This window comes from Podarcis vaucheri (assembly GCF_965113315.1).
Source record: "Podarcis vaucheri genome assembly, chromosome: 3".
Taxonomy (NCBI): Eukaryota; Metazoa; Chordata; class Lepidosauria; order Squamata; family Lacertidae; genus Podarcis; species Podarcis vaucheri.
The window spans coordinates 109,229,961-109,252,822 of NC_138761.1; the positions used below are offsets into that span (position 1 = coordinate 109,229,961).

The window sequence follows — 22,862 nt, forward strand, 5'->3', positions numbered from 1 at the left end:
TCAGGACTTCTCTAGAAGATGAGGCTTGAGTTACTTGTTTAAACTTCAAAAACTTTAAACTAGGACACTTTTCCCCCTTTTCATTATAAGCTCAAAAGTAAGTGAAGCAGCCCCTGACTATCTACAGAAAGAGACCACTTCTGATTTTTCTCGAATCAGACATAGAAAACCAGGACAAAGGATCAGAAGTCAGACATAGCCCTTGAAAAACTGATAAAATCTAGGCCTGAAAATGTTAAATACCTTAATTCTTAAAGTGACATTATTTTAATATTTCTCTCTGTAGATTTGAAAGGCTAATGCACAAAAATCAAGTCATAATGAAACATTAAAAATTATTTCTGCTCATACTCTGCTTCTCTTTTCTTTAAAAGTTCCCCCTCTCACACCCACAATCTGTATTGGGGGCACTAAAACAGATTTCTTATACTTTGAAAATGAAAAAAACTGGCACTGCTTTTTTATTATTTCATTTATTTATAGTTGCATTTATATCCCACCTTTCTTCCATCATCATACCTGAGGGGGATAGATAGATAGATAGATAGATAGATAGATAGATAGATAGATAGATGATAGATAGATAGACAGACAGACAGATGATTGATTGATTGGTGTGTGTGTGTGTGTGTGTGTGTGTGTGTGTGTGTCTTATAATACATGTGTTCTGTGTGATGAGCTGGAGACATCAGCTGCTCCACATTGTGCCCCTGCCTCCTGAATACAATCTGTGGTCCGTCTATCTATGCTGACTGCCAAGGCACTTCCGGTTCAAGATGCTGACTTTTAAAGCCCTTCAAAGCATAGAATCAACACATCGTAGAAGCCACCTCTGCCTATTTTGGCTGCTATCATAATTACATTCCTCAAATGGGGCCCTGCTTCATCTTTCATCAAGGCAAGGAGAAGCAAAGCCTCTATCATAATTGCCAAAGGCTGTGAACAGTCTTCCTGCGGAGTTCTAAAACCGAACTTGGTAGCTGCCTCTGGAGAAAGGCTGCAAGGAACACCTATTTCAGCTAACTGCTGTGGCTCAGTGGGTGGCATGAACAAAGCCTGAGTTAGTAAAAACTGCTTTGGGGTGGGGTTTTTTGGTTGCATTCCCCCTGCTATCTTAAATACCATTTTGCTTGCTTGCTTGCTTGGAAGCTGTTTTGAGGCTATGACAAAGTGGCTTAGAATTCTAGGCAGTTCTAAAAAATTGTCTCCAAAGAATGGAAGAAGGATTGTTAAGCATATCGGGTCAGATTCAACTAACTGGTCCCGCTAGCAGAAGCCAATGCAAGGGTTTACACAAGCGCAACAGTCCTCCCCCCCATGACCCTCATTGGCTCGGGTGCGTGTGGTAGACCCCCCCCCAAAACAGCACACAGGGGGAGGAGAAGTGAGGTCGCTCCATTGGGCTTAGGCTGATGAAACATTTGTAATGTTGAATTCCTTCTCCAGATTGCTTTTTTGCATTTTAAGGCCTTACTGCTGAATTCATTTACTTAAGTACAGTGGTGCCCCGCAAGACGAAATTAATTCGTTCCGCAATTTTTGTCGTCTAGCGAATTTTTCGTCTTGCGAAGCACGGTTTCCCATAGGAATGCATTGAAAATCAATTAATGCGTTCCTATGGTCAAAAAAAGTCCAAACAAAGCCAAATTTGGTACAACAACAGTTTATTAACTGCTCTTTAAAGTCACACATACTGTAAAGAGCAGTTCAAAAATTTAAGGGAAAATAAATTAACTTTATAAACATGACAGAAAAACATTTAAAAATCAACAAAGTACAGTATACAGTACATTTTCTAAGACTCTGGGGGACCACTTGAAGAAGGCTCCTCTTCCACTCTTTGCTTCTTGGTCAAGAACCTGTCCATAGTCTGCTGCTTTATCCGCCTTTTCAGCAGCTCCCTGAAATACGACATGACCCTCGTATCATAAAAGTTCCCAGCGTCATGTGCCACGTGCTTCTCATGGTGGTGTAGATCTGCAAAAGTCTGCACCTCCTTCCACCTCTGGCAAATGTCCCTCAGTCTTTCGGAGGACAGCCGTTCCTCAGTTGCTTCCTCCTCTTCCAGTGAGGCCTGCTCCTGCGCAGCCTCTGCCTGCAGTTCGACCAGCTCCACGGTGGTCAGCTCGTCGTCGTGCCCCTCCACCAGCTCGCAGACGTCCTCCTCCGTGACCTCCAGGCCCATGGTCCTCCCCAAGGCAACAATGTCCTGCACCACTGTTGACTCTGGTGCATCAGAGTCACTTGGTGCCACACAGTCCGGCCACAGGCTGCGCCAAGCGCAATTCAAATTTCTCTGGCTGATCCCTTTCCAGGCCGTGTTGACCATCTTCAAGCAGGTGACGATGTCGAAGTGGTCCTTCCAGAATTCCCGCAGGGTGATGGTGGTGCAGTCAGTCACCTCGAAGCATCGCCTGAAAAGCTCCTTGGTGTAGAGTTTTTTGAAATTGGCGATGACCTGCTGATCCATCGGCTGGAGCAGTGGCGTGGTGTTAGGCAGCAGGAACATGATGTTGATGAAGCTGAACTCCTCCAACAAGTCCACCTCAAGGCCTTTAGGATGGGCAGGAGCATTGTCCATCAGAAGCAAAGCCTTCAGCGGCAGGTCGTTGTCCAGCAGGTACTGCTTGACAGCAGGGCCAAAAGCAAGATTGACCCAGTCCACAAACAGCACACGTGTGACCCAAGCCTTGCTGTTGGATCGCCACATGACACTCAGCCGCTCCTTGTCGATCTTGTGTCTCTTGAAGGCCCGTGGGTTCTCCGAGTGGTACACCAGCAGGGGCTTGATCTTCAGGTCGCCGCTTGCGTTGGCACAGAAGAGCAGGGTCAGACGGTCCTTCATGGGCTTGTGGCCAGGCAGCCTGGACTCCTCCTGAGTGATGAAAGTCCTTTTGGGCATCCTCTTCCAAAACAGCCCGGTCTCGTCGCAGTTGAAGACCTGCTGCGGAACGTAGCCCTCCGTCTTCACAAGCTCCAGGAACTCCGCTGCAAACTCTTCAGCCGCAGGAACATCAGAACTGGCAGCCTCTCCATGCCTGACCACGCTGTGGATGCCAGATCTTGTCTTGAACCGGTCAAACCAACCTCTGCTAGCCTTGAAGACTTCTGGCTCGGCTGAGGTTCCTGGCTGTTCCCGGATGAGGTCAGCGTGCAAGGCCTTGGCCTTCTCACAAATGATGGCCTCAGACACTGTGTCCCCTGCACGCTGCTTCTCTTCTATCCAGATGAGCAGCAACTTCTCGACCTCCTCCAGGACAGCTGGGCGGTTCTTCATGATCCTGGTGACTCCCTTGGCTGCATCAGTCGCCATGATCTTCTCCCTCATCTTCAGGATGGTCCCGATGGTCGATGGGTTCCTGCCGTACTCCCTGGCGATGTCCGTCACACGCATTCCGCCGTCGTGCTTCCGGATGATGTCCTTCTTCATTTCCAGCGTCACCTTCTCCTTCTTCCTCTCGCCGGCCACCGCAGCAGCAGTCTTCTTGGATCCCATGGCAGCACAGGTCCTACCTTCGTAAACTAAGAAACAGGAAAAAAAATCAGTGATGTGCTTCAAAACCAAAAAATACAAAAGCACCCAGCCACCCACCACACAGAAATTAAAACCCAGAAGCAAGGCCTTCCTTGAATCCCAAGCACCCCAACCCCAAATCCAAAATCCCAAAACCCCCCAAAAAGTTTTAAAAGTTTAGCTTACCAAATGGATGAAAGAGAAGTTCTGGAAAAGCTTCAACAATCAACCACCGAAGTCCTCAGGAACCTCAAATGGCTGCAAAAAAAGTTTAGGAAAAGCTTCAAAAAGGCTTCAAAAATGTCTTCAAAAACCTCAATTGCTCCCACAGACACGCACCAACCCACCCACAACACAGAAATTGCAAACCCCTCCCCAACTGCTCCCCCAGCCCCTCCCCTACTGCTGCAAACCCCTCCCCAACTGCTTCCCCACCCAGACAAAAAAAAATTTCAAAAAATAACAACATGGCCAGCACTCAGAAATTCAAACTCAGAAAAAAAATTTCAAAAATAAACAGCCATGCCTAGTGGTCACAGAAAATCATAAAAATTCCAAAAAAAGGCCCACAAGCCCCCAGATTTCTTCAGAAACCTCCCCCACTGTTCCCCTAGCCAGCCAGCACTCAGAAATTCAAACTCAGAAAAAAATTTCAAAAATAAACAGCCATGCCTAGTGGTCACAGAAAATCATAAAAATTCCAAAACACCCCCACAAGCCCCCAGATTTCTTCAGAAACCTCCCCCACTGTTCCCCTAGCCAGCCAGCACTCAGAAATTCAAACTCAGAAAAATTTTCAAAAATAAACAACCTGGCCCAATGGTCACAGAAAATCATAAAAATTCCAAAGCACCCCCACAAGCCCCCAGATTTCTTCAGAAACCTCCCCCACTGTTCCCCTAGCCAGCCAGCACTCAGAAATTCAAACTCAGAAAAATTTTCAAAAATAAACAACCTGGCCCAATGGTCACAGAAAATCATAAAAATTCCAAAAAAAGGCCAACAAGCCCCCAGATTATCGCAAACCCCTTCCCAACACCAAGTCCTTGAATCCCAAACACCCCAACCCAAAATCCAAAACCCCCCAAAAAAGTTATAAAAGTTTAACTTACCAAATGGATGAAAGAGAAGTTCTGGAAAAGTTTTGGGAAATCTTCAAAAGTGAGCAAAGTCTGATAAAAGGCTACCAAACCACGTGCTAACAGTTGCTCCTCGAAGCCAAGTCGCAACTGCAGCTGCTCAAGCTAAGCACCCTTGGTTTTAACGGTTTTTGCACAAAGGAAACAAAGTCGCGAGACGTTTTCGTTTTGCGAAGCAAGCCCATAGGGGAATTCGTCTTGCGAGGCAAATCGCGGACGAAAAAACCTTTCGTCTAGCGAGTTTTTTGTCTTGCGAGGCATTCGTCTTGCGGGGCACTACTGTATAAGTCCCACTGACGGGTGGTGCTGTAGGTAAAACCTCAGCGCCTAGGACTTGCCGATCGCATGGTCGGCGGTTCGAATCCCCGCGGCGGGGTGCGCTCCCGTCGTTCGGTCCCAGCGCCTGCCAACCTAGCAGTTCGAAAGCACCCCCGGGTGCAAGTAGATAAATAGGGACCGCTTACCAGCGGGAAGGTAAACGGCGTTCTGTGTGCTGCGCTGGCTCGCCAGATGCAGCTTGTCACGCTGGCCACGTGACCCGGAAGTGTCTGCGGACAGCGCTGGCTCCCGGCCTATAGAGTGAGATGAGCGCACAACCCTAGAGTCTAGCAAGACTGGCCCGTACGGGCAGGGGTACCTTTACCTTTACCTTTACCTAAGTCCCACTGAACTAGGTATGTCTGACATATTATTGCACTACAAATGTTTTACAATAGAACTGAAGAGGTCTTGTGTATACTGGATTATAACCTATGGTTATAATCTAGGTTTAGGTTATAACCATAGGTTATAATCTAGTATACGCATGACCTCTTCCGTTCTTTTGTAAAACATTTGTAGTGCAATAATATGCCAGACATACCTGGTTCAGTGGGGCTTACACTTAAGTAACCTTAAAGCACAAGACTCTGTGATAGTTTGACTGACATAGGCTTGTCCTGCCCACAATTACAACCTCGGGTTAAGTACTTAATTCATTCCGGAGGTCCGTACTTAATCTGAAACTGTTCTTAACCTGCAGCACCACTTTAGCTAATGGGGCCTCCTGCTGCTGCCGCGCAGCCGGAGCACAATTTCTGTTCTCATCTTGAAGCAAAGTTCTTAACCTGAAGCACTATTTCTGGGTTAGCGGAGTCTGTAACCTGAATCATATGTAACCCGAGGTACCACTGTATATTAAAAATGAGTTTGAGAATGCTGTTGCCATTAATGCTGTACAAGCAAGCTACCCATGTACATCCTTTCCCCTCTGTATCTTATTTCATAGTTGCTAAGAACATTTCTCAGGTGATTCATTCTCTGTTGCGTCTTGCAGCTGGCTATGTTAGAATTTCCTCCCAAGAAGCTCTTTGGAAACAAAGATGAACGAGTCATCGCAGAGCGTCGGAATCACTTAGAGGTAATAGAATTTTATTTTTATTTTTTTAAAACTACTTCCTTTAGATATATTTACACGGTTCTGTCTGCTTGACCAATAGGAACCATTTCCATGTGGTAGAAATTAAATAGCCCATTGGTAAATGGGCAATTGCAGCTGCTTCATTTGGCATGGAAGATGGCAACAGTATATCATAAAGTAATGTGGCACATAGATCAGAAATATTCTTATGGTCTTGTAAAGAAGCATCGTAGGAGTTGTAGGAAATATGTTCATTAGAGGGCTAAGAGGTTGGGAATGAGATGAGTATTTAGAACAGAGGGAAGATTTTATAGATCTTTTTGATTCTGAATTATTAACTTGCTGTTTTGACTCACATCAAAAGTAAAGGGAGCTATATAGACCCATAAGAACACCCCACCAAAATATGTATAAGGGCAGTAGTTTTATTAGACCACCAAAATATCACAAAACAGTATGCAAAATTTCAAGTTCTCCAGAATTAAGTGTGACCAGATGCAGATTCTGTGGCCTCAATACCAGCATTACACACACACACAAACACACACACAGAGAGAATATTACTATATGTACTTCCCTTTAATGCATTGACTATTCATGCATGGGACAGGCACTAACTATTAACTACTGTATCTCAGAGTAAAGAAAACAAAATTCTCATAGAATCTTAGAGTTGGAAGAGTCCTGGGGGTCATCTAGTCCAACCCACAGCAATGGAGGAATCTCAGCTAAAGCATCCATGACAGATGACCATCCAACCTCTGTTTAAAAACCTCCAAGAAAGGAGAGTCCACCACCCCTCATGGAAGTCTGTTCCGCTGTCAAACAGGTTTTAGTGTCAGAAAGTTTTTTCCGAATGTTTAGTCGGAATCTCCTTTCTTGTAACTTGAAGCCATTGGTTCAAGTTCTACCTTCCAGAGCAGGAGAAAACAAGCTTTCTCCCTCTTCCATGTGACAGCCTTTGAGATATTTGAAGATGGCTATCATATCTCCTCTCAGTCTCCTCTTTTCCAGGCTAAAAATGCCCAGCTCCTCAATCAGGCTTAGTTTCCAGACCCTTGGTCATCTTGGTTGCCCTCCTCTGCACACATTCTAGCTTGTCAACATCCTTCATAAATTGTGGTGCCCAGCATTGGACACAGTATTCCAGGAGTGGTCTGACCAAGGCAGAATACAGTGGTACTATTACTTCCCTTGATCTGAACCCTATACTTCTGTTGATGCAACCTAGAATAGCGTACTGTACAGTCCTCTCTCAGCAGTATAAATGTCTAACCATGGTAGAGGTGCATAGCTGTCAAGCGTCCCTTATATGGCAGGACAGTCCCTTATCCCAGCGCCATGTCCCGCTGCTGTCCCTTATTGATGATGTCCCTTAAATTTCCTGGGTTTCAAAGGAAGCAGCTCCTCTCCCTGCCGGCCGGGGAGGAGGGAGGCTCCAACTGTGTTGCTTGGCTGCATTGCTCACCCAATAAGGAGTCTAAGAACAACTGGGGGGGTGGAGCTTGCATGCCTTGTGCCGATCAAATCGGCCATGTTGCCTGGGGACTCGCCTTTGCTCAGCGCTTCCCAGCGGAGAGGTGATGGTGGTTTTCCTTGCTGCATCCCCTTTGCCAGATTGCTGCCCTATGGGAACAACAGCTTGAGGCTTCGTTTGGCTGCTGGCTGGGCTTTCTGCCTTTGGCTTGGAGGGGCTCAGAAGTCAAACATACCTGTGCTGGGAAAATCCCTTATTTTGACTGCTGATCCCTTATTTTCAAGGCTGCTGGTCCCTTATTTTCAAATCTGTAAGTTGACAGCTATGTAGAGGTGCAGGACCACATGGGCTTGCCTCACCCGTCAACGTTCTCGCATTCAGCAAGAAGATCTAAAGGAGGGTTGCATATGACCCACCAAAAGCTCAGGGGGAGGGGACGACGACAACATGGGGGCCCCCAGCAAATAGGCAATATATTTAGTTCCCCATCTCCCACACATTACATTGCCCCCCAGCAGTTGCATATCAGCACTGGGCTTCCCCAAGTTTTCAGCAATTCGTTCTGAACTGGAGCTCCTAAGAACACCCCAAAACACATCCTTTTAAAGTGTGTTTTGCTGCTTCCAAGTGCACTATTAATAGTACCAGTCTGAAGGTGCCTGCTATGCCACAGCCAGAAGATCAACGCTCACATCGATTGCTGCCAAAGGCATCCCAGCAGGAAAACAGCACAGCAATCAGCATAATTAGGTCAGCATTCAGACAAAAAGTAGCTCTCATTGTGGACTACTTCTGAAGGCATCTCAGTGCTAGAGAGCCAGCTTAACAGCAGTCAGCAAAACACCACCCGGTTAGGAGGCACTGGTGGAAATAAAATAGAAGTGAAGCAAATTAAACTTCGGGGGGAAGCATAACTGGAAGCCAACCAAATGAACTGTGTTTACATCAAACAGCCTGGCTGGTCCCTTCATTTCACATAGAAAGTCAGTTTATTCCATAAGCAGACGATCACATTCGTCTGAGGTCAGTAGGCCAAGACAAGATTTTCTTTATGGAACTGGCTGGCAGCAGCTGAGATACTGTCTCTGCTTGTCACCTCGAGGGATAGTGCAAAAGGCCATTAGCACCAGGTGGCTGGCTGTAAAATTTGAGCGCTGCTCCTTGATCAGGAAGCAAGGTTTGCTGGGCTTTGAAAATTGTCAACTGTAGATATCCACATGCAGCTGCGAAGCAGAGAATGGCATCCCTGTCAGTAAATGTTTATTGCTTTGATGAAGGATGCTTCTCACCTAGTCAGTAGCCTAGTAGTGTTATTTGCATTCTCCTGGTAGTTTGCAAGCATCTGACTTCAGCAAATTTAATGAATATGTAGGAACCAGTTTCTGGCAGGAGAATCCATGGTGGGATGTGAATCTCAGTGAATGGTGGTTTGGTAGTTGTTATTGAAGGAAATGTGTGGATTCAGAAATAGCCCATGGTAAAACAGAGTCCCGTTAACTGGTACAGTTCTTTCATTTTTAGCTTTCTGTGAAAAGCTTTCTCTCACATCAGACTAGACTGCACAGAGCATTGAAAGGTATTTTTTTCCCATATGGGAGTTAAAAGTATTTCAACGGGAAATTAAAATGAAATATAAACAATAAGATTTCTCAAAGATTAAGAATTTTTTTTGGTCATAAAATAGTTAAGCAGTAATGTGTTCTGTCGCTGCTGCTGTTCACAGTAGTTAGATAAGACTTTGAAGGGAAAGTTTCTAAAAGAACTTACTGAGCTAGCAAAACGATATCTGTGGTTTATCAGTCCAAATTGCAGATAGGGACTCACAGCACTCCTCTTCACAAAAAACTTCCCTGAATATAGACGTTAGGGAAAACAGTTCTTGCCTATCCTTTCCCCTGACACCCTAGTTTTCTGTATGCATGGATTTATTTGGTGAGGTGGAGCATTCAGTCATATGTGTCCCCACCTGCAGTCTGAAGTGAAGGCACCTAGGCATGAGTTTGCCAGCTCAGTGAGAACTAAGCCTAAATCTCTGGCTTATTTTGTCAACTTTTAATTTAGTGGTCTATGAGGGCCTGTTGCATGGTAAAACTCTAAATTAATTGTTCAGCAGTTTAAGTACTGCAATTTAACTTTAAAGCCACCCTTGCTTAATTAAATCTGTCTTGACTGACACAGCCAAGAATTTTGTTGATTAAAGTTAATGAATAGAAGTTAATGTTGTTTATCCATTCATGCCATTTGATAACTATAAATAGGGGAAAGCTGTCATTATTTGACTGTTTTTAAAACCATGGCTGTGCGGGTGTGTGTATTTAAAGAAGGAAAAGTAAAGCATAACAAAATTTAGTATTAAAATTACTCCCCTTGAAAAGTAGCAACTTAGCCGCCGTTGGACACCTGCACCAGATTTGTTAAGATGCAGTCTTTTGGACATCACAAAATGAGCACTGAACAACTCTGCGCTTGGGATGTGGCTGTGAATGTGTGTTGTTGCTGTTTAGTCATTTAGTCATGTCTGACTCTTCGTGACCCCATGGACCAGAGCATGCCAGGCACGTCTGTCTTCCACTGACTCCCACAGTTTGATCAAACTCATGCTGGTAGCTTCAAGAGCACTGTCCAACCATCTCGTCCTCTGTCATCCCCTTCTTGTGCCCTCCATCTTTCCCAACATCAGGGTCTTTTCTAGGGAGTCTTCTCTTCTCATGAGGTGGCCAAAGTATTGGAGCCTCATCTTCAGGACCTGTCCTTCCAGTGAGCACTCAGGGCTGATTTCCTTAAGAATGGAGAGGTTTGAACTTCTTGCAGTCCATGGGACTCTCAAGAGTCTCCTCCAGCACCATAATTCATAGAATCTTAGAATCATAGAGTTGGAATAGACCACAAGGGCCATCGAGTCCAACCCCCTGCCAAGCAGGAAACACCATCAGAGCACTCCTGACATATGGTTGTCAAGCCTCTGCTTAAAGACCTCCGAAGAAGGAGACTCCACCACACTCCTTGGCAGCAAATTCCACTGTCAAACAGCTCTTACTGTCAGGAAGTTCTTCCTAATGTTTAGGTGGAATCTTCTTTCTTGTAGTTTGGATCCATTGCTCCGTGTCCACTTCTCTGGAGCAGCATAAAACAACCTATTTCAAACCTAATTCAAAAGCATCAATTCTTCGGCGATCAGCCTTCTTTATGGTCCAGCTTTCATTTCCATACATCACTACTGGGAAAACCATAGTTTTTACTATACGGACGTTTGTTGGCAAGGTGATGTCTCTACTTTTTAAGATGCTATCTAGGTTTGTCATTGCTTTTCTCCCAAGAAGCTGGCGTCTTTTAATTTCATGGCTGCTGTCACCATCTGCAACGATCATGGAGCCCAAGAAAGTAAAATCTCTCACTGCCTCCATTTCTTCCCCTTCTATTTGCCAGGAGGTGATGGGACCAGTGACCATTATCTTCAGTTTTATTGATGTTGAGCTTCAGACCATATTTTGCGCTCTCCTCTTTCACCCTCAATAAAAGGTTCTTTAATTCCTCCTCACTTTAGCTACTGTTTATAAAAGTCACACCAAATGGCTACAGCATTATGAGACAAATGGAACATGTAAATCCACATTATAACATCTTATAACATCATATATTGTACCACATATGTTGGGTTCTGCAGGATATTTCACAGCTTGTTGATAAAGATACCTTTGTTCAGCATGTGATTGTTATACCGGCCTACACTGTAACCCGTCTCCAACATTTTTGTGAACCATGCAATGCTGACTTATTGCTTCATTGCACATCTAGCAGTAGTTGACTTCTGCCTGTACTGCTGATAGCCACTGCTTATCCTGCACCTGTTTGTATGGCCACTGTCACACCACAAAGTGTGGTACTGCACTGATGCAGCACACTTTGTGCCCAGTAGTTCATAAGCATAGCTTTCCGTTACTGCTGTCTCCTGTTCTCAGAAAATACATCAGTTTAAATTAACATGCTTGTGAGTCAATTTATTGGTTGACATCACAAATTTGCTACCTTCAAAGGAAATTGCCTAGGAAATATTCTTCTTCTCCTCAAGTCTGGCTCCAGAGTGTGGAGTTCAATGTGTTCCAGAACCACAACAAAGGGCACGCTGTCAGTATTGGCTATTCCAAGCAACTCATATATTAGGTAACTTTTTTGAAACTGGCATGGTATGATTTTGAAACTGGCATGGTATGCTAGAAATCTCAGTTTGGCCGTCTGGCCCAGAGCCTTTGCTTTCTTAATGGCTCATTACTTTTCCTTTGTTTTCTTAATGGCTTATCTCCTAGGCGATTGATTACCTCTTGAGGAAACTAGCCTATCTTTAGCTTTTAGCTTTTAACATTTGCTGGGTCCGGGGATTAAGTGCCTAGCACCCACAAACTCATAACATAAACTCATAACAATAATCTTCTTTTGTCTTAATGACTTTCCACTTTCCTGTTTCCTTTTGCCCAGTTGTATTTAGTGCTAATTAACACAGCCATTTCTTGTCATTAGGTGCTTTTCAGATAAGTTATGTCTTTTTGGAATTGCATGTGCAGCTTAATGCCTGCAAAAGGGATTCAGCATATGGCCATTTATTCTTACAACACTTGCCTAAAAAACACAAGATTTGTCGGGTTTCTATACTGATACTTACGAGGTTAAAAGAAAAAAGGTGTTCCAGGTATTGTGCCTCAGTTCCGTGTTAGGTGTAAAAATAAAGCCTACAAAAATCCTGACCTTTGAAACACTAGACTTCCTGAATCTCTATCCTGGCTTTCATTTGCTGCCTACACGTCAAGATAAAGGAATAAACAAATGCCACGAATGTTGCAGTACATCAAACCGAGTTGCTTAAGGCTCTGAAGGGCATATGCTACTAGTTTTATCAGATTGAAGAGTCGAGTTATTATATAAACAGCATCACATTGATGCCTAGCAGTAGACAGTTGTAAAAGAAGATCGTGCAATGGAGCTTGCTTGCAGAAACGAATGGAATTTCATCCTCAGGATTCAGTTCGGTGACATGCCATCATAACAAAGCACACCACAGAATGATTTTTATATGGGGAGGAGGGGAAGTAAGGCAATATTGTTTTCTACCCAGTCTCCTTCATACTTTTTGGATTATGGCCACTTCTGAAACCCAAAGATTATCAACTTGTCATTATCAGTTTGTCATTTAATAATCTGAATCATTGGGGTTTCTTCAAGCCTGTTGGTCAGCCCTTTTGTATTAATCCCCATGACGGGGTGAGCTCCCGTTACTCGGTCCCTGCTCCTGCCAACCTAGCAGTTCGAAAGCACATCAAAGTTAAAGTAGATAAATAGGTACCGCTCTGGCGGGAAGGTAAACGGCGTTTCCGTGCGCTGCTCTGGTTCGCCAGAAGCAGCTTAGTCATGCTAGCCACAAGCTGTACACCGGCTCCCTCGGCCAATAAAGCGAGATGAGCTCTGCAACCCCAGAGTCGGTCACGACTGGACCTGATGGTCTGGGGTCCCTTTACCTTAGCACTTGGATGGTTGGTTGTAGGGGTTGGCCATTCACATTGGGCTGATCCCAGAGCTTCAGAGCTTTGTAGGTATCATAGCAGCTGCCCAAACCCCAATATGTGCCTTCAAAGATGTCGCTGCTGGCTTCAGAAAACCAGTGGGGGTCAGCACTGTTTTGTGGGGCTGTGGCGCAGCATTTATTCCTCCTGCCTTGGACACTTGCCCCCTATGTCCTTTAAGACACCAAGTAAGGAGACACCCAAAGCTTCAGAAAACCAGGTGCAAAGAGAAGACTTGCCTGAAGCAGAACAATGCAAAGCGGCACCCCACCCTGAAGAACTGAACAGCACGTGGCATTTGCAGGAACAAACTTGCCATGGCTCTTCCTTAAATGTAATCATTTAGGCAAGATGTTAATCACTCTAGTTGCTCATATGCCTTACCCTATTTCAGATAAAATGTGTGTGGGGGGGGGGGAATCCAGTCAAATCAAGGAGAAGGGGAACTCTTCTGAAAACAGTAGTAAGGGAAACATTTATGTTTTTCTGGTGGGATTTTATGCAACTGTGCTCAGTTAGGAAGAGCTGTCAAAACTGCTAGTTAGATGTCAGTTGACAAAAAATTATTAAGAAAATTGTTTGTGTTTCCAGTTCCAGAGCTTTGCAAGAATTGCTTTAAGGCAGCACCTTATTATCTTGGCTTCTCCAGTTTTAGGCCTGTGTTGTTACTGTTCCTCTTTTTTTTTCTTTCATTTTTGCTTCTTTGACTCAGCCAGTTTGACGTTTTAAAAGATTACTAAATTGCTACTTTTTTTTCATTTTGGTCATATATTAACTTTTTTGAAACTGGCACGGTATGATTTATATGCTAGAAATCTCAACTTGGCCGCAGATGGTTTTCATTTTAGAGGAAAAGGAGGACGAAGTGACTAATATTAGTGTGTTTCTGGGGGGGAAATACATTGTTTTCCAGTTTAACCTTATTTAATTTCCTTTGCTGTCAGATCAGAGCAAATTTTTCAAATGTGCTCGCCAGTCTGCGCTGGGGCTGTGTACCTGTATAGCTTTCAAACTGTGATTTTCACGTTCAGAGCTCGAGTGTATCAATAAAGCGACCACTCAGGCAAGGACGCAAGATGCACTTTGGTCCTGTCCCTTTTCAGAGCAACCTTATCAATCATCCCTCAGTTTTTGATTTCACCAAAGGAAGTTGAGGGTGATGCATGTCAAGCAGTTGGGTTAGCCGTTTGCCAGGACCACTCCAGCAAATGACATCCTGTCACTGCTGACCCAGAGATGCGTAGGAAATTCAATTCCTTTGTTGTTGTCTGCAAATGGATTTTGACAAGACTTCTTTTAACTAGTGCTCAAGAGGAAAGATGGATTTCCTTCACTAGCCAGGCATATTCTGAACTTTTCAAACAGGGCCTTAACACATCCCTAAAAAAAAACAGATTCACAAAACTACAAAACCCCTGTAAATTCTAGGTTCCCCCAACAGTTTAAATAGTGTTGCTGCTGTTTTCATCTGTGGCAAAGAACATAAGCTTTATTGCTTGTGTGTGCTGTAAGGAATATTAAATCCTAGAGATTCTGAATGAATTTAATGTTATACAGTGGTGCCTCGCAAGACGAAAATAATCCGTTCCGCGAGTCTCTTCGTCTAGCGGTTTTTTTGTCTTGCGAAGCAACCCTATTAGCGGATTAGCGCTATTAGCGGTTTAGCGGCTATTAAGGCTTAGCGGCTAAAAGGCTATTAGCAGCTTAGCGGCTTAGAAAAAGGGGGGGAGCGAAAAAAATCACAAGACTTGCAAGATGTTTTCGTCTTGCGAAGCAAGCCCATAGGGAAATTCGTCTTGCGAAGCGCATCGAAAAACGGAAAACCCTTTCATCTAGCGGGTTTTTCGTCTTGCGAGGCATTCGTCTTGCGAGGCACCACTGTATATGGGTGTAGTAGGAAGCATTATTGTAGATAATTATTGCAGCTTTAACTTTACTTGCTTGGACATTTAGTCGGTTTTGTAAGGCTCAACATAATGTGAGGTGCACTGGGAAACTCACTAAAGCAGAGATCGGTGCAAGAAACACCTGCAGATTATAATGCTACGTTTTACCTGGGTGTGAAAAGCAAGCTCTCAGCTATGCTGTTACAGACAATGGCTTCTCTCCAGTTCAGAACAACCGTTGGTAGAAATGCAGACTTAAAAGTACTGGTAGAAATAATACAGTTGTACCTTGGATCCCAAACGCCTTGCAAGTAGAACATTTTGGCTCCCGAATGCTGCAAACCCGGATGTGAGTATTCTGGTTTGCAAATGTTCTTTGGAACCCGAACATCCGACGGGGCTTCCGCAGCTTCCAGTTGGCTGCAGGAGCTTCCTGCAGCCAGTCAGATGCTGCGCTTTGGTTTCCGAACATTTTGGAAGTTGAATGGACTTCCGGAACGGATTCTGTTCAACTTCCAAGGTACGACTGTAATTAGTATTCTGATTCTTCTTATTGGCGGGCATGCATACTATACCTAGATTTAAATCTAGAGCTTTTCAATGTATGGCTCATGTTGTAAATACTTCAAAACATTGGTTCTTAACCAGCTAGAGATATAGGACAAAGAGTTCTCCATTTTTTTCACACGTTCATTTTCATATGCTTCATATGTTCACATGCATGTTGTGTTTGTAAAATCTATCCAAACCCTCAATTTCCCCACCTCCTTTCATTATGCTTTCTGTGAACTGGAGGCAGAAAATTAATCCAACCTCAGAGAGCTGGTTTTGTCAGTTGCAAACCCAACTTTCCTTTTCTTCAGAGTATTTTTTACCACGTAAGGTTTAAAACAGTGCAGGTATTGGAAATCATGATTTAAAAAAAGAAAACTTTTAGTTAAATTGTGCTGTTGACTTCAAAGATTTGCAATAGATTATGAGAACAGTGCAAGTGAGCTACGTTCCCTGTTAATATGTCACAACCAGAAGAGCCATTAATTTTTTTTATAATTTTGATAACTTTAAATTAAACCAGGATTTATGCTACATACCCTGAAAACCCGAGCCCCTACGATGTGAGATGGTGCAGAAAACGTTAGAATGACATCTCTCTGCTGAAATATTGCCTATCACATGAACACCAGGCTAGAGTTAAAGAGTACAGGTCTATTAAAATAGCTTCCAATAAGGTTTTTAAATGGCTACAATATCACTCTTGCCTTAATTAACGCTTGAGCAAAGTTGCTCAGCCCAGTCAATAAAGAAGCAGGTCTGAGTTTTCGCAGGCTTACTCGTGCTTCTTTTCTCTTCCTCTCAGGGGTGTTTGAATTGGAAGGTTAAAGCTTTGAACTAAGCATAGCTCACACCGTATGGATCTGGTTTGGCTGTCTAAAGGGCATAATTATGTGGGACAAACCAAAAGGGCAGTGCTGCTGTCACCTTTTCAAATGTTGGGTCAGACGCTCTGTGCAGCAGCAGCAGCAGCAGCTTTGAGCCTCAAATAAAAGTTTGAAACAAGTCCACGTTTGGCGCTACAACCTCTTTGTAGATTGTCAACCGTCTTTGTAAGTGGATAGAACGCTTTAAAAAGAAAAGTTGCCATAAAACAAAAGAGGCAGCGAGGAAAAACTACCAAACTGACGTTGCATGTCAGAGGAATTGAAGAACATCCAGCTATAGACATCCCTAATTCATTTATTGATTAACCTGATAAATCCATCCTCATTCCAAGGCGATATGGATCTTTTCAAAGAATTGTAGAGTTGGAAGAGACCACGGGGTCCCCTGTATTGGGAAAATTTTAATATCTAATGTTTTACAATTTTTGATGTATTGTAAGCCGCCCAGAGTGGCTGGGGAAACCCAGCAAGATTGGCGGGGTATAATAATAGAGTGGTACCTCGAGGAGACTCTTGAGAGTCCCATGGACTGCAAGAAGATCAAACCTCTCCATTCTGAAGGACATCAGCCCTGAGTGCTCACTGGAAGGACAGATCCTGAAGCTGAGACTCCAATACTCTGGCCACCTCATGAGAAGAGAGGACTCCCTGGAAAAGACCCTGATGTTGGGAAAGATGGAGGGCACAAGGAGAAGGGGACGACAGAGAATGAGATGGTTGGACAGTGTTCTCGAAGCTACCAGCATGAGTTTGACCAAAGTGCGGGAGGCAGTGGAGGACAGGAGTGCCTGGCGTGCTCTGGTCCATGGGGTCACGAAGAATCGGACACGACTAAACGACTAAACAACAACAATCTCGGGTTACAAACACATTGGGTTACAGACTCCGCTAACCCAGAAATAGTACCTCGGGTAAAAAACTTTACCTCAGGATGAGAACAGAAATCGTGCAGCGGCTGCGTGGCGGCAGAGGGAGGCCCCATTAGCTAAAGTGGTACCTCAGGTTAAGAACAGGTTCAGGTTAAGAACAGACCTCCAGAACAAATTAAGTTCATAACCCGAGGTATAATCATCATCATCATAGTTGTTGTCCAACCCCTTTCCCCAAAAATGGTGTTTGAACCCATAACTCTCAGATTAAGCGTCTCATGCTCAACCAGCTATGCCATCCCTTCATTTATTTTTTTAAAGATATTTATTAAAGTTTTTTTAAAATATAACAATGAAAATGAAAAATAAAAAGAAACAAAATACAACATAAAAACAGTTAAAAAACAAATAATTTTCCATAACATATCTTCCTTACACTTATTTCCCCAGACCTCCTCATACCTTCATTCTTTGTATTCCACCTCAATTTATTAGTTCAGCAAATCCTTACCATTAAGCTTTTACCCATTTGTAAACCTTTTTTTTCGTATCTCCTAAAGCATTACAGCTGGAAACCCCTTAGTTTCTATCCAACATCCTTCTAGCATTCATTAATTTTACAATATTTCTGTAAATAGTCTTTAAATTTCTTCCAGTCTTCTTTCACCATCTCTTCTCCCTGGTCTCGGATTCTGCCAGTAGCTATGCCATGCCTTCAGAACATAGGGTCCCCCCCAAAAAATAGGTAGTAGTATATATCCAAAGAAAATTAAGACAAAACACCGGTCTATAATATTTAAAACGTTGGTGTTGCAAATACATCTTCTGAGTAAGACATTGGTGCATTCTCCTAAGTTGTTTATAATGCTTCTTGCGAGGAGGGTGGGATAAAAATCCCTTGAATAAATAATAAATAAATCAAACTGTTATTGCAGTTTAGCCACTTTAACTCTCTACCCAGCTGTACCCATTTTTGAAATGCCCGCTGCTCAGCTGCTGCATCCAACATTTGTGTTTTCGTTGTCTTAGAGAGGGAATGAGCATGAAACAGAGGAGACCTTGCTCTGCGAACTAGTCATAACTCAGGCTGACACATCTGTTCACTGATTTAAATGACTGTTTTGTCTGTAGACATTCATTTTACAGGGATTTTGTTGTGCATCTCAAAGCAAAGCGTTGGTATGGAGGTTAGTACAGTCAGTAAAAAAAAAAAAAAGACCAATAAAATAGCTTTTCGCTTTGCTTAACATTTTGAAGTATTTGCGTAATAAACCTCTGAGAACTTTAGCAGTATTTAGACACGTCAGTCATGTTTACATGGGAAAACTTCACCTGAAGATGAAATTTCTACTTTATTGGGGAAAGCGGCTCAAAATAAATTTGATGCTCCATGTAACTCTCTGAACTGTGCATTTTTCAAAGGATACTTTAGTAAATAGATTATTTTCTCCCCTGAGTCCACAATTACAGTGTGCAGTGTCACTGGGATACAGCAAGGCTGTTATTATCCAGTCTGTTACCGAGCAAGCCTGATCCTTTTTACTGTACATAATATTTCCATCACCACTGCTTACATTTCACCTCTTCATTTACTCTCCATCATACGTTTTATGTGCATTTGGGCATTTCACATGCTTTCGTTTTCCACTCAGATATTACATTGTTTTCACCAGGAGTTTGAGATACGTTTTGCATAAATTCTCCTCATGCCATGACAGTTGGTCACTTGCAATTCTTAAGGTATTATTTATAGTGAATTTTACACACGATTCGGGACTCCACAAAAAGTATCAGGGAGCAAATGCAGAAATGATAGGCACATAGGTACTTTCTGGTATATCCTCTATAATCTACCCATAGTAAAATGCCCACGTATCTGGAGTCTCTGTATCTTTCTGTAGGGCAGATTTTCAAATTCCCTCTTCAAATGTTAGAGTTACTGGATTCCTACAGTGCTCAAAGCTACCCATATCAAGGGGGCAATGATGAGAGATGAAAAAAATGTCCGAACTTCTTCTAAATTTAGCTATAATAAAGAGAGAACAGGTCTTGATATTGCAAAAGCTGAACTCATGGAATTGCTGGTCATTTACTGATATTTCCCAAGCACTTGTAACCCAAGCTTGAAGCATTGGAAGAGAAATGCAGGACATTATCATAGGGCCAGACTAGATGTGGTGTTTTTTTTTTGGGGGGGGGGGTTAGTGGGATCACCATAAAGATGCTAGAACATTTTGAAGTGTATAAAATCCACAGGATATTGTAAAGTTGGAAGATAGGTAACTGATGGATAGTAGACATAAAAATTTCATTCTACCAATAAAAAAACCCCTGAATGCAACTTTTACATCAATTTCTTTTAAGAAACAGTGTTCAAAATTTGCACATTTTGCACCTGGCAATCAGCCACAAGACAAAATGAAGATGCCTGGGCGCCAGGATAGTGCCTGATATCTCCACCATCCTCGTATCTTGACTGTTTTCACACACTAACAACACATCCATTAGAATTCTATCCATGTTGTTTTATCTTCACAATCAGAACAAAAGTCAAGAACTGAAAAGTCATATTGAAAAATAGTGACTTTCAAGTCATCCGGCCCTAAAATGGCAACTAGGTGTTCTGTTTCGTTGACTGTAATTGTTTAATGAGCCATTTATATCTGAGTTTCTAACACTGTTAAGAAGTACTGCAAACCTTCGTGTACTTCACATTGTTAGATATTTTGCATCTTTATATACCTCACAAAACTCAAACATTGTGACTTTTCAATACTGTATTCATTATTACTGTATTCTTTATCTTCTGAGGTAAATGTTGTTTTAAAGTTGACAAAGCTATATTTACCTCAGAAGATAAACAATACAGTAAAGATGAATACAGATGGAGCTATTAAAATACAACATGAAAAATCTCATTTTATGGCTCAGAATGTTGTTTTGACAAAGTGGCAAACACTTCTTTCATGTACATTTTTTGGTGAAAATAGCAAAAAAAAAAAAAGAGTTAATCAAAGGATTTTTAAGGTAAAAGGCAGGTTGGGCATTCCAAATATTAAACCATATTACACCCAATGTATTTGATAAAATTCATCTATATAGTGGACAATAAGTATTTACTAAGATTCTATTTAGTGATTTATATGGTTAACCAAGCAGAAGAGGAGGCCTAAGCAAGAATTGAACAATGCGTTTTCAAAGGGCAGTAGAGATTGCCAAGACAATGATCTTTCACAAATGGAGGGCCCAAAGGAGACCAGCTAGAGATAACAGGTCTTGCAACTTCTTGAGTCATGCAGACAATGAGAAAGCAGCTTATTTTGGAAGAGAGACTCTTAATAAGTCTGAACATATCTGGCACAACTTCCTCCACCTCTTGTCAAAGCTGTGTGATTACCCAAGACAACTGTCAGAGACACTCTGAAAATATATATTCCCCTATTCCCCCTCTGTTTTTGTTAATTTAGTTAGTCTTATGTGATTTGAGCATCTAGAGGTTGGGATTCTGGGACAGTTTTATGGGGAATAGAAAAGTGTTGAGAAAGGAAAATATTCCACTAATTCTGGGCCACATGTTTTGGAGTATGAGTTATTGTATTGTTTTATTTAAAATAATAAACAATGAGCAGAATACATTGATAAAGAATTGAAGAGAAGACCCATTTACAGTGGTACCTTCAGGTTACATACGCTTCAGGTTACAGACTCCGCTAACCCAGAAATAGTGCTTCAGGTTAAGAACTTTGCTTCAGGATGAGAACAGAAATCGTGCTCCGGCAGCGCAGCAACAGCAGGAGGCCCCATTAGCTAAAGTGGTGCTTCAGGTTAAGAACAGTTTCAGGTTAAGAACGGACCTCCGGAACGAATTAAGTACTTAACCCGAGGTACCACTGTATATCCGTGGATAGGAGTCCATTGATTTCAGTGGTTTGTTAGTTGGATATATAACATGCAATACATTTGTTAGTAGAAAATTGGGAAATGTTTAGAAGGAAGATAGATTTTTAATGAATGTTTAAGATTTTAGTCAAGATGAATAGTTTTAAAGGTTTTGTATTTCAGTTGGTATGATTCTCTTAATTTTCTAGTGATTTGTAATGCTTCTCTAAGCGCAGTATTCACTGCATAACAGCTGTGATTCTGTTTTTCTCTCCCTCCACAGGAATATCTCAGAAATTTCTTTGCTGTGATGCTCAACTCTCCATCATCACCACTGCATGTAAACAAAGAGGGCCTGGCCCTTTCAAAACATGCGATCTGTGAGTTCTCATCGTTCTTCAAGAAAGGTGTTTTTGACTACAGCAGCCATGGCACAAGTTAACCATTGGGAGCCTCACTTTCCAGCCGAAGAATACACTTTATCTTGTCTTCCTTGCTGCTCCATGAACTCAGCAACAAAATTGGGTTGCCATTCCTGGAAAATTTCCACCCAAACGATTGACTGTTGAAAACAGCATTTTTAATGGTTCTTCTGCCTAGTTCTGGGTTCTACTTTAAAAGTTTTCTACTTTACATTGGTCTGAGAAACAATGCAAGTTTCACACACGGTTGAGACCACTTGACGGCCAAAGGTCTTTGCACATGTTCTCTGCAATACAGAGAGATACAGCCTTCCATTACTGTTTCCAAGTTATTTTGATTATGTTTTCAGCAGGCAGACAAGCTTATTTATATCTTAAGCAGGTTTCCTGTTCCGCTTAAAAAAAATACTGGCATGATGCCTTGTTTATCTCAAGAACTGCACTTTATCTATTTGATCATAGCCATTTTCTTCCGCATATTACCTTAAATTTGAATGTTTACAAAATATAATCTACCGAGAACTGGACATCATTGTAATCCGAAGACTTGAGATTTTGAGTGAATCATTTGCCATTAATTCAAAAGAAAAGGAAGCAACAGCATTTTTTGGAGGGGGGAATGAGGTCAGCTTCTTTTCACATTTTCTAATTATATGGATTGTTACTGTATATTATGTATCATATTGTGCTCACGGCTAGGCATAAAAGAAATGCAGCATGGAATCTTACTTTTTAAACTTATTTTCCCCCATAAAGGTATAATGCTATCATTGACTGATCCTTAGTTGCAAGAAAAAGAATTTAGACTATTTCAATGCGCTTTAAGATTTACTCAGGGCTTATTTAGAATTGCACATGTATAGAGGCAGCAATATCCATTTTGTAGAAGTACAAATTGAAAAAAAATATTATGACCTACAATGGAGGCATGTACATACTCTGTATATAATAAAGATTTTAAAAAGCAAAACCACCGACTGTAACTATCTTCAAGGTACTGCTAAACTCATTTGTGAGCGCTCTCTTTCTCTCTGTATCTTCAAGTACAATAAAGATTCTCCATTTCATCAAAACTGAGCCTTAAAGATTTCTTAGTATTAGGCAGAAGAAGTTAATCTTGATTTTATTGTTGCAAAAGGCAGGGATTCTGTGTGTAGGATTTTCATAGACTTTTATTCCATAGCTGTATTAGTGCTAATAATAGGAGTTCTGTTCAGAAGGAAATTGGGCTGTCTAAGTCAGTTTCCAGGGTAACTTCTCCCATTAGGATGGAGCTACAAAAAAAG

The 22,862-nt window shown here is 42.3% G+C and overlaps 1 protein-coding gene across 4 annotated transcripts in view; it reads left to right on the forward strand.

Moving 5' to 3' along the window:
- The window catches only part of KIF16B (kinesin family member 16B), a 100,333-nt gene extending 77,684 nt beyond the window's left edge, over positions 1-22,649 (forward strand). For all 4 annotated transcript variants that reach the window (XM_082215408.1, XM_082215409.1, XM_082215411.1 and 1 more), the window contains 2 exons: positions 5,969-6,052; positions 21,438-22,649. In XM_082215408.1, coding sequence (XP_082071534.1) covers positions 5,969-6,052; positions 21,438-21,596 — 243 coding nt within the window. In that variant the 3' untranslated portion in view covers positions 21,597-22,649. The remainder of the gene's footprint in view (positions 1-5,968; positions 6,053-21,437) is intronic.
- Positions 22,650-22,862: the final 213 nt, after the last annotated feature.